Consider the following 12,246-nt stretch of genomic DNA (forward strand, 5'->3'; position numbering starts at 1 on the left):
AGGAGGGCCAAGAAAAAAAAAAAAAAAAAAAAAAAATATATATATATATATATATATATATATATATATATATATACACACATCGCCCATAATTTAGACCTGCTTCAGAAGCTCACAGATGTTACAACAGTTCACAGAGGACACCTAGGAAGAATCATAGCCTGTGGTGCATATGAGTTCCAGTTACACGGTGCTCTCCAGAGCTTCACTAACTGAAAGAAGCCCGTATCAGCAGATATTCCCACGTTTGCCTTCTCAGCTCCATCTTGGTGAATTTCCCCATTTCTGAGCCTTGGCTAACTTGTTAACAGGGATTCTGACAGAATGGATTTGTTAATAAAGTACATGGCCTAAGACTTAATTGTGATTTATTTCCCAAAACATTCTAAATAGGCATCAGGGAAATGTTTACTTGTCCTACTATAGCACATAGTTTACCTTTCTCTCAAAGTAAGACAGAACTCAACTGGAGTACTAATTTGATAAACCTGGCATAACCTATGGAGTAATGATGTGAAATCTTGCTACAATGAAGTTTATTTCTGCAGAAATTCATATTACACTACTAGACTTTAACATTCTACAAAGTTTCTGCATATAAAAATTACTATCCAAATTTCATTTTTCAAAAAGCTCCTTTGTATTGGTACAGAGTCTCCCTTAACATGTTATTTTTTATTTTAATATGTAGTATGACCTAATTCATTGAGGTTCATTAAGCTGTCAGAACCATACTGCAAAGACAAGTGGGGCTTCTATTTGCTTACACAGATAAAATGAATGGCAGTTATTTCCCAAATTTTATTTGGACTTTCATATATTTAAGTTACACCTGACTTCATCTGATAGCTTACTCTACATTATCTATTGGGGAAATGCAGAACACAACTCATTATGCACTGTGTCGTTAGTAGATTGAAGTCTATCATTAATTTTTCTTTGAATTGCAAAGGAAGGAATCAAGTACAGCCAAAACCCTTTCTGTAGGTCATATTAATTATAACCAGTTATATTCCTATTCCGATTTATATGCATAAGAACATAATTAAAAGAGACAGAACTTCCAAATATGCAAATTCTTAATGGCTTATCTCTATTAGCTTCTCAGAATTAACAGTATGCCAACTTTCAAGACAATTAGCTAACAGGTATAAACCATGTTGCCATCAGAAGTTTCCAAAAAATAAGGCAAAACTAAAATTATCTAAGGTGGAAAAAATATCAAAGCTCAAAGGAAAGAATATGTATTTTTTAAAAACCATACTTCACGGTATAAATGGAAGCTATATAACCATGCTCTGTTAAACATGAAACTAATAAGACGTAGTTTAAAAACACTAATTTGCCAAATAATTAAAATGGGAAAGGTATTAATTCATTCGTTTTGCCATTCTTATATCCCATTCCCGCATGCTGAAGACGGAAATCTTCATCACAAGGCGTTTCTCTTCAGGTACCCCCAAAGACTGGTCCACAGGAGAGAAATGGCAGAATGTAATCTGCTCTGAAAAGAGCATCTAAATTTGTAACTGTGGTGTAAGTGCCGGAAAATGAAACTCTCAACATTAAAATGGGAGAGAACTTAACCACGCGCAGAAACAAACCCGAAGACCTCATAAGTGGCAAGGGCTGGAAATGCCAGGTGCCAGATCTGGTCGCCATGGCCTTTTGAGGCCCAGTAGGAAAGAGACAAGAGCAGGACCGCAGCAACCCGCTCACCCCTGAAGCCCCTTCTCCGGCACCACATCTGAGAGCCGAGTTCTCAAGCTAATGGCATCTCCTCCCTAAAAACTCAAAAGGGGAAGGGCTCTCGATGGTCTGAGAACGCGATTAAACTGTTGGAGGCCCGTCTCCGAACTGCACGCACCACGACCGAGTGAGGGCGACAAGAAGAGGAATATGTCCTCACGGCAAGCACAAAACCGCAGGGAAGAGAAGGGAATAAGCCGGTACCTGTTTGTCTCTCTCGAATACTGGCTGCTGCGGCCGCCGCCATCTTGGCTCCCACCATACACTGCCCGGCTGGAGAGCGGAGCCCGATCATGACGTGGCCGCCCCGACCGCCCCGGAAGCAAAGATCGGAGGGGCGGGACCATAGAAAGCCGAACCCCGCCTCCTCCAGGGTGACCCTCCCATTCTCTCAGCTCTCTCCACAAAACTTAGAGACCCAACGTGGGAATAATACCCGAACACCTGGCAGTGTTTACTTTCCAGCGGCGTAATAGTAGGAATTTTTATCCTGTCTAATCAAGCCACAGCTTCTCAAAGGGTAGCTGCTTTAAAGTGAGCTCGTAGGGCAGGAACGTGTTGTAGTACTAAGAACCTAAATACTGAACTGTTAGTTTGGTCGTCTACAGATCTCTTGTGGTGATAATAATCTAGGAGCTTAAGGATCACAGGACTAAAGTAAATGAAGCTCCTGGAACAAAATTGGCACTTCAATGCTAGCTCCCTTTTCTGTTTCCCCAGTGCAGCAGGAGGGGTCTCCCGTTTGCTCCTTTTCTGGGAAACAGGCAGCTTCGGAGCATTGCTCTAATCAGGCAGATTTCTTAATCTCATCTGTTAGGCAAAATGGTCTAGCTGCATGGGGTTGTTTTGCCTACATGGACACAGAAGCCAGGAAGGCGCAAAATGGCAGTTCGTATTTTCCTCCTTTTAGTAACTGCAAAATCACAAAACATTACTTTGGCAGGGGGTGTAAGTGGAAAGTGCAGGTGTCTTAATGTACACTTAAAACCATATGATGACAAAATGTATCCAATATTAATGATTTCTAATTTAATCCATAGATTTTTTTACTGGATGTCAAAAATGGACACAAATCATTTCCCGTATGGTCTAACAGAATTCACTTAGGATACTGCATTAGTTATTGAATATGTTCATTCTGAAGCTTCACCAAATTCTGAAATGAAATTAGAGACCCTGTGCCTCAAAAACTGGTTTGAAAACTTAACTTTTCGAATTTATGAGAAATTAAGCTACCCCAACGATTACATAAAGAGCAAATTTTTTAAACAAAACACAAAAGTTTATTTTTATGAAACTTGACAGGTGATCTCATTCTTAATGCCATTAGGGAACACCCTAGAACTGGACCTACATTCTTTTTTTTTCCTTGTGTAAATTTTTTTCACCTTTTTTGAGGGTATAATTGATAAATTTGGCAACATATCTGAAACGTACATTGTGATGATATGATATATATGTATACATTGTGAAAGAATTCCCCCCACTTAGTTATTTACCACATCTATCATCTCACACACACACATATATATATATATATTTTATTTTTTTGGTGAAAACTTTTGAGTTCTACTCTCTTAGCATATTTCAATTATACAGTACAGTTAACTACAGTCACATATATTAGATCCTCAGACCATACTCATCTTATAGCTGATTTTTTACTGCTTCCTATATGTGGAATAAAAAAAAAGAAAACTGGAATCACCAATGAACTAGGTGTGTTGCAATTAAACAGAAATGACAGTTCCTGCTCTATGGGAAAGTTCTACTTAATTTTTTGTCTTCATGGAATATAAAATAAACAGGCTTTCCCACTGTCAACATCTGAGAGCCCAATCTTGTTCATTTGTTTACTTCTACTTTCAAATGCAAATCTACCTAACCATTTCAGAGCTCCAGCATAGACCTCCCAAAATATATGACTCATATGACTTAGAACACTAAGGCATGTTTAACATTTGTGTACAGTATATACATTTGAAATGATAAAAACTGTCCTGACCAAGGAGTGCACACAGTGTGGGCAAACAAATATATAGGAAATATATGTCCCACAGAATAGTGGCAGTAAACAAACAGTCCCTGTAATGGCTAAGACTGAGTAAGGTATTTGTAATGTGTTTTTAGAATAAGGAAAGAATTAAACTATGGCTGTTAGAGTGTTAGTTAACCTAACTTTTTTAGCTGTTTAACTGACTCTACCTATCCAGATGTTGGGCTAAAATAATATAATTATTCTCGCAAACTATTATTTTACATTAGGGGATAGTTTTAACAGAGAATACCTCAGAACAGCTCATTCAAGAGAGGTTCCTACGTGTCAGCCGATAACTGCTCGCAGGATCTCTCAAATGGGGAAAGGATCTATTATCTACACAGTATTGTCAGAATCTTAACCTTGTTAAATCCTAACAAGTTACTTGATTTAGTTTATATAAGCGCTTCACATTTAGTAGCAGAAACACATTTATTTAGAAAACTTCATTATAAGTGTCATGTTTTTTTGTTGTATCTGAAGTCTTTAAAAAAAGGGAAGGGCTTCCCTGGTGGCGCAGTGCTTGAGAGTCCGCCTGCCGATGCAGGAGACGCGGGTTCGTGCCCCGTTTCGGGAAGATCCCACATGCCGCGGAGCGGCTGGGCCCGTGAGCCATGGCCACTGAGCCTGCGCGTCCGGAGCCTGTGCTCCGCAAATGGGAGAGGCCACAACAGTGAGAGGCCCGCATAACGCAAGAAAAAAAAAAAAAAAAAAAAAAGGGAAACTAGGCTGACATAAACTATCACCTAACATAATACCTGGCATACAGTAGATATTGGAATATGTTTGGCAATTTGAAAAGATAACAGTCAAAATGAGAACTTTAAAATAGGATTTCTTCAAAGCAATCCAAATTTTCCTAAACTATACGTAATACACATTCAAGTAATCCATCAATGTGTTTTTATGCTTTACACTGCATCACGTAGAGCATAAAACTAGTTTAATAGCTTATTGTAAAATTAGCAACAAAGCTGTGATAAGCACTATATATAAGAATTACACATTTATAAATAGAATCTTGTTCTAATCATTTTCTTATAACGACTGAATGTAAAAGGCAAAGTCACGGAGAAAACTTACCTATTATATATATATTACACTCTCCTTTACTGCACATTTAGCATTGAGTACAAAAGTTCCAAGAGCTTCCATATAATTAGGGGAAAAAATTATAAGAAGTTTGGAATAAAGCAGAAGCCAAAGTAAATTCTCAAGTTAGTAATCAAATGAAAGCTTTTTACTTGACCCAAACAAATAATGACTAATTTATAATATGGAAATTAAATATTACAAAGTATAAAGTCATGAGCTAGTTTCTGATATTTTAAAGCATCTTTACCTTAAATACTAAAATAGTAAAATGACTAAGTACAAGAATAGTAGAGAATTGTATAAATGCCTTCAGATGAAGTTCTCACACCAAAAAATTTAAAATTATTTAAAAAAATGAATATAAAACTAACCTAAGACCATTAACAGTAGATGCATACAAGGCGAATTTATGCTTTTTCTTGATAATGAGCATAATAGAAAACAAACTTGAAATATATGGCATTTAGATGATTGAAATATTTAAGAAATACATATACACATTTATAAAGGTTTATAGCATAATTCCTTTTTAAAATCAATGTCAGTAGGAACTATGCATTGGCTATAACAATGAACAGAAAAAGAACAAACATAATACCAACCATTTGACATAGTAACAATGCAGAAAATAACCTATGTCAGGTTTCTCTGACATATCTTGACTGTAAAGATTAATCTAAAATCATACTGATGGAACATCCTTAAAGCCAGAAAATATTTTGCAATATGAATATTTATACTTCACTTTAAAACGTGAATATACTAAGTTATTTACATCACTTTATCCCTAAGGCCCTGTCTACACATAAAAGAAGAATTGAAACACTGTTTTTAATTGTAGCCAACCCAAGCACACTGCCTCCCCACCAAAAAAGCATGTGAGCTTTAACAGCTTTAATTACCACTGTAATTAAATGAATTCAAACTACCCACCCAAAAAGCATGTGAGCTTTAACAGCTTTAATTACCACTGTAATTAAATGAATTCAAACTACAAATAACCAGAAAATAGCTTTAATTAGGTTTTCTGGTTTGTATTGGTTTAATGGCTTTTAAAATTTTATAAAAACTAGGTAGGTTAAGAAATAAAATATCCAGTTTATCAACACATTTGGAATAAAAGCTGTATGGTGAGGATAAACCTCTTTTTTGATAATTGATCCTTTAATTACTTTTGATAATTTAACAGAATTCAACACAAGACAAAGATGTGCCTTGTTTAATGTTTTAAAACCTTCAAGTTAAAGTTAAACTTTAATTTGCTGGGTCTGTTAGAAAATGTAACAAAATTTTACTAGGATTATGTTTTAGTTTTCCTTTGGTATTAATAAGAGATTTATTATCAGTATCAAACCAATCCTGTCATTTGTCTTTAAAAATATCAATAATTTAAGGATGCTTCTTGGAGAGGATGAGAATATGATGGCTGATACCTGCTTTACGTAGCAAGAAAAATGTGCTTAAAACCAAGCATTTTACCTCTCATACGATTTATTCTGGTGAAAAACCCGTTTATATTTTAAAATAGATTAGGGACATTAGACTTTTCCAGTTTCTTCTTTTGCAAGAGTACAAATATGGTGACACAACTATGGGATTAGGTATCTTCACATTGTTATTACATAATCTCTTGTTACTTCTAGGTATTCTTTGACTTTTAGTAGCATTAATAAAGTTAAAAAAGAAAGGAAATGGAAGTTTTTAGAAAGATAACAGTTAATTCTGCATGGTTGAGATTAGAGTGGGTTTTTCATTCTATTTGTAATTCTTTCTTACACATTTCTACATTGTTTATATAACAGGTTATCTTTCAAAAGCAAAGAAGATAACTATATAATGCAATGGTGCCAGCTTACCTTTCATACAACCATCTTGATAATAAATAACTGTCAAATAGCCAAACCTACCAAATGGCAATCCACAGAGATCATTCTATTCAGATAACCTAAAATGTGGATCAGACATAATGTGGTCTAATACCACACATGGGATACAGGAAAAAAAAAAAAAATCCTATGATTAAAGCCTAAGGCTTTAAAGAAGACACTTACTTAGGGATTTTCAACTGTATTTTAATCCACCTCAGAAGTGTTTTAAGACTATGGAATGTCCATAGATTCTAGAATATTTGTGCAATTCTGCTTTTTAATATAATACTTCCCTTTAGGCATAATCTAATTGCAGTGTGGATCTATTTTAACATAACTTAATAATCTAAAAACATTTTTAACAAATTTAGTGCCATCCTAGAAAAGGATACATATAACACATACCCCAAAATATATGACTTTGATTTATATAACAAGATTTATCATTTAGCTTTCCTATTTAATGCTTTAAAATAAAATAAGTAATAATTTGAAAATTGCATAAAACTAGAAAAATCACTGTGGCATCCTATAGCTAATCCCAATTTACAAAAACTGAGTACAAGTTTTCTTATTATATATAGCATGCTACTATAGTTGAAGAAAGTCTGTACAGCCATTCTAAAAGTATTTATATTGAGGTTTATGAAGCATGTATATTAAGAAAATAGAAAAGTATCAACTTTGACTGGTACACCTTAACAAAAAAACTTTTTAGCTTAAGTGGCCAAAATATTCCTTTATGTTCATATCATATATTTTACTGGGCCAAGTTTGCTCAGAAGTGATGATGGACAGATTTCTGAAAGAAACAGCAGCTTTTAAAGAAGCATCTCTTTGTTCAAAACAGTTAATGTCCAATGAAGTGAGAATTTTCTTCCTTTTCCAATCTTAGAGTGTTTTTTATGGCGAAGTCCATATTTTCTTGAAATTCTTTATATGTACTGGTGATAGGAAGAGCTAAGCAGTTATTACACTTGTTTCCAACAGGAAAATCCATATGAAGGCACTCAATTGATGGAGTGGGTTTAAATCCAGCAGGTGGAATGGAACTGCAACCAGTAGCAAAAATAAGAATGTCTTCCATTGTTACTGTAGATTTACCATCTGAAAAGAATACCAAAAAAGGAAAAAAAGAAAAAAAATCCATGTTATATATTGCTACCATCATAGACTCTTCCCCAACTAGACTAGACATGTTGAAAAGCAGAGACACCCACATTAACAGAGATGCATAAGAGGAAAACTAAATCACTAAGTGTAGTAATAGGAAAATGGTATATTGAATACATGTTTATTTGAATTTCAAAGTAGGACTCATACAATAATTTGGTTGACCTACTCACTGTATATTTAAAGGTCTTCCTTAATATAAAATTATCATATAGTCCAAGAGGTTCAGTAGGTTTTGAAACTCCATCTTTTGGGGATATGATCCTACAAACAATTTTAAACCACTTCTAGACCATTGCTATTTGATAAACTATTTCAACAAAGGAAAAACTAAGATGGTATAAAACATCCAAACAACCTAGCTAAAAAATTTTCAACTAAAAGTTAAATTGTTTTACACCATATTAAACAGAATGAATTTACATTGCTAAGGCTCAATGATAAATATCATTACCATGCTCTGACCAATGGATGAGGAATAATTCAATTTAACTTAAAATTTAAAAAGGTGAAGTAAATGACTAGCTTTGAGACTATCCTGTGCTGTGGCAATCACCCGTATATTTAAAGTTTTCTAGGAAGAATGCCTCTCAATTCAAATTACCTAGAGGAAAACAACCAAAAAATATAACTTTACTATGTAACCTTTCCTATCACTTTCAACTCAGTCATATAAACTTGTTTTGAAACAAGTTTTGTAAATAAGTAGTTAAAGTCTTACTATAAAAAGCAAAACTCAAAGAAATAAATATCCCAAAACAAAATTTCTACGACAGTTAAATAAAAATAAAACATCTACATACCCTCAACAGCCTGTAAGTAACTGTTCCAAAACCCCAAAGCCTGTACGTCAGATAATGTGTGTACTGTAAAAAGATCACTAAGAATTTTTGTGGAAAGATTCTCAGGTTTATGACAGAAGATGTTACAAAATGCTTCTGGATAAGTCTGAATTTTCTCCAAAACACCAAGAGTTTTCAGACCCTGTTTAAAACTTAAGAGAAGAAAAATAATGAGCCAACATTCATATACATGTGTTTGGAATGAACATTTCTAGCTAATTTACTATCACATATGTGTGAAAAAGACAGAAAAAAAAAAGATGTGGGGAAAAAAAGGTGAGGAAAAACAAAGAAAAATATGGATACACTTTATGGGATATGATATTTTCAAATCAATAACAAGCAAATGTATTAATATAAAATGAATATTTTCCATGCCTACATTGTTTGGCTTTATGGAATAGTTTTAAAATTAAGCTAACAATTTTTTAAGAGGAAAAAAGTAGATATCTAAAATTTTACACTTCAAAGCTAGTTAGTATAAAATGAAAGACTGCAAAGAAAAAGAATCATAAACTTGAGCCACATAAAAATTTAAAACTTATGTATTGCTAAAAAGAAATTAACAAAGACAAAACAAAGTGGGAAAATATTGATATATGATAGAACACTAATTTCTCTAATATAACAAAAATACAAATCATTTTCTAAAAGAACTCAAGAGGAAATACAAAATATGAATGCATTATTAAGAAAATACAAGTAACAAATGAATTTTTTAAAATGCACATTCTCACTAATAAGCAAAGAATGAAGAAGATACCATTTTTGCCTACCAGACTGACTAACCCTAACTGTGGCTCTGGATTCCCTATCCACTTCCTCAGGTACTCCTCAGTACTACACTGACTCATCTTCCCTTCTATTAGCTCTTCCTCAAGAGCACAAAAATATGCTTATCTTTCCCATCTTTGAATAAGGGAAAAAATTCACTCAATCCCATCTGCTTTCCTTTGAGACAACCTATGTGAAAGACTTACCTACATTTACTGTCTCCTTTTCTTAATTTCCTATTCACTTTCCCTCCACTCCTTTCTACATCTCAGGAATAACTGCCCTAAGTGCATGAATGATGTATGGGATCAGTCTCCTGATTTCCCCTTATATCTCTGGCCAGACCTTCTGAGTCTCTTACAAAGCTTCTTCTTTCTTTGCTTTGCCTTAAATGCTACTGTTTGTCTCTCATGGATCTGTAACAAGGCAAATTTCTCTTTTTTCTTACCATATCCCATGGCTTTATTTAAGCAGGTTTATGTTCATTAACTATAAAATCTATTATTTCCAGCCCAGAATATATAACCAACAGATTGCTGGGTACCACATATTCCAAGCACCCAAACTTATTAAGTCCAAAAGAAAGCTAATTACCTTACTACCAAAATCAGAACCGTAAGTGACAACAAATGCCTCCATTATTCACCCTATTAGTATAGCTAAATCTGAAAGTCATTCTTAACTCTTCCCTCTGCCACTCCTAATTACAAATCCTATGAATTTCCTTTTTTGAAATCCCTTTTATCTGCTCATTTCTCCATATACCAGTGGAACTGTTGTACCAGGTATGTAAGCTTCCAAGTTGATTTTCCATGTAAACCCCCATACTGTCATTCATCCTTAGGTATGTTGGATGGAGGCCCCCAAAAGATATGTCCACATCTTATTCCCTGGAACCTGTGAATGTGATCTTAGTTGGAAAAAGGGTCCAGGCAGATGTAATTAAGTTAACGATCTTGAAATCATTCTACCTAGGTTATCTGGGCTCACCCTAAGTCCAATGACAACTGTCTTTATAAAAGATACACAGAGAGGAAAAGGCCATGTGATATAGATTCAGAGATTGGAGCTATGCAACCACAAGCCACCAGAAGCTAAAAGAAGCAAAGAATGGATTCTCTTCCTAAACTCCCAGAAAGAATGAAGCCCTGCCAACACCGAGACTTTGGACTTCTAGCCTCCAAAACTATGGGAGAATAAATTTCTTTTGTTTTAAGCCACTCAGTTTGTGATAATTTTTTACAACTGCCATAGGAAACTAATAATACACACTCTGCACATGAAATAAAGTCCAAACTCCTTAACATGGCTTTTAAGGTCCTCCACAATACAATTGCTGCCTTTCTTGCTTGCTTTTAACTTTCACCTTACACCTACCTTTGAAGCAAATTTCAGCCAAACTTAAGTTCACCCTTGTAATTTTACTTTTAATTAAAATGAAATATTTCAAGCTTATATAAAAATCCAGGAAATAACAGAAAACCATAACTGTAACTTGATTTTGAAAGACATTAACATTTTATGTTTGCTCAGATTATTTTTAAGAAAATATTCTATTCACTCAACTAAATCTGCCCATTCATCAGTTTCCCTTCTCTCCTTTTACAAAGAAAACTATGTGAAACTGCTATTTACCTATTCTGAAATTTTTACTATAGCCTGCATTTCATTTTAGTTTCACTATATATGTATCCCCAAAAAATAACTAGTATTGGTTTGCTTGTTTTGAAACTTTCCAATAATGGTACCATACCGTATACTTATTTTTCTGCAATTTGCTTTTGTGAGAGTAATTTTTTCTAATTGTTATATAGTAATAGTTATTACTACATTTAGGAAACTAGTTCTGTCACTTTATTCTGGGCAACTGTACTGAATTACAAAAATTTTTTTATTCCGTCCTGCTGATTTTTGTATTTTTAAAACAAAATTCCAATTTACCTTCTATTTAAAAAGTTATAGTAATTCTTATTTTTTAAATGGTTACCTCAAAATTTTAATCGGCATATTTGAAATCTAAAGTGAATCAGGTATTTACCCTCTTCCTGAACAATACAAAGACCTTAGAACACTTGCAACTCTGGTAGCTCTCTCTTCCTATGCTACTTAAACATTTTGTTCCACCTTGTATAAATCCCCAAAGTAAACATTAATGTTTTGTACAATCAGTGTTTAGTTACTCTAAAATTAACAAATTTCTTTCATTACCATTCCTTCTCACTTGCACACCTCCCTGTTAGTGTCCTTTACCTCTTGTAACCTTGCTACACTCTTTACAGAAGCAGTTCTAAGATTATTTTAGTTGGACAGTCATCTAGACTACCAATGATAATTTTAATTCTTCCAATCCTTAATAACATTCACTTATTCATTTAGTCTTGTTGCTCTACTAGGACCTCCGGCATATTGTAGAAATGAAGGGGGTAATTATATGTATCCCAGGCTCGTCATGGCCTTAAGAGGAACGTCTATCACACTTCATTAAGGATAATGTTTGCTGAATCTTTACTAGATAATCTTTATAAGGATATTTCAAATTGTTAGCTTAAAATTATGTATAAATGTTTAAATGTAGCAATTGCTTTGTTCGCATGTATAACTGTATGAAGACTGTTTGATTTTTCTCTTTTAATCTATTAGTGGAGTGCACTAAAGCAAGATTTTTTTTTTTGATGTTCTACCTGCCTTGCTTCCTTTTATAAAACAG

The 12,246-nt window shown here is 34.0% G+C and overlaps 2 protein-coding genes across 7 annotated transcripts in view; both read right to left on the minus strand.

The window, feature by feature from the left end:
• The window catches only part of SCFD1 (sec1 family domain containing 1), a 134,990-nt gene extending 132,913 nt beyond the window's left edge, over positions 1 to 2,077 (minus strand). For 4 of the 5 annotated variants that reach the window (XM_007447280.1, XM_007447279.1, XM_007447282.1 and 1 more), the window contains exon 1: positions 1,954 to 2,077. Coding sequence is in view for 1 of the 5 variants with exons in the window: in XM_007447278.1 (XP_007447340.1) it covers positions 1,954 to 2,044 (91 nt within the window). In the remaining 4 variants the exon portion in view is untranslated. The remainder of the gene's footprint in view (positions 1 to 1,953) is intronic. The other variant, XM_007447278.1, reaches the window with a different exon arrangement.
• A 4,892-nt stretch (positions 2,078 to 6,969) lies between these two features.
• G2E3 (G2/M-phase specific E3 ubiquitin protein ligase) overlaps positions 6,970 to 12,246 on the minus strand; it is a 62,794-nt gene continuing 57,517 nt past the window's right edge. Inside the window, exons 14-15 of one of the 2 annotated variants that reach the window (XM_007447283.1) lie at positions 8,727 to 8,917; positions 6,970 to 7,857 (exon numbers count right to left, since the gene is read on the minus strand). In XM_007447283.1, the coding sequence (XP_007447345.1) occupies positions 7,601 to 7,857; positions 8,727 to 8,917 (448 nt within the window). In that variant the 3' untranslated portion in view covers positions 6,970 to 7,600. The remainder of the gene's footprint in view (positions 7,858 to 8,726; positions 8,918 to 12,246) is intronic. The other variant, XM_007447284.1, reaches the window with a different exon arrangement.

Source organism: Lipotes vexillifer, unplaced genomic scaffold, assembly GCF_000442215.2.
Source record: "Lipotes vexillifer unplaced genomic scaffold, Lipotes_vexillifer_v1.1 scaffold339, whole genome shotgun sequence".
Classification (NCBI taxonomy): domain Eukaryota; kingdom Metazoa; phylum Chordata; class Mammalia; order Artiodactyla; family Lipotidae; genus Lipotes; species Lipotes vexillifer.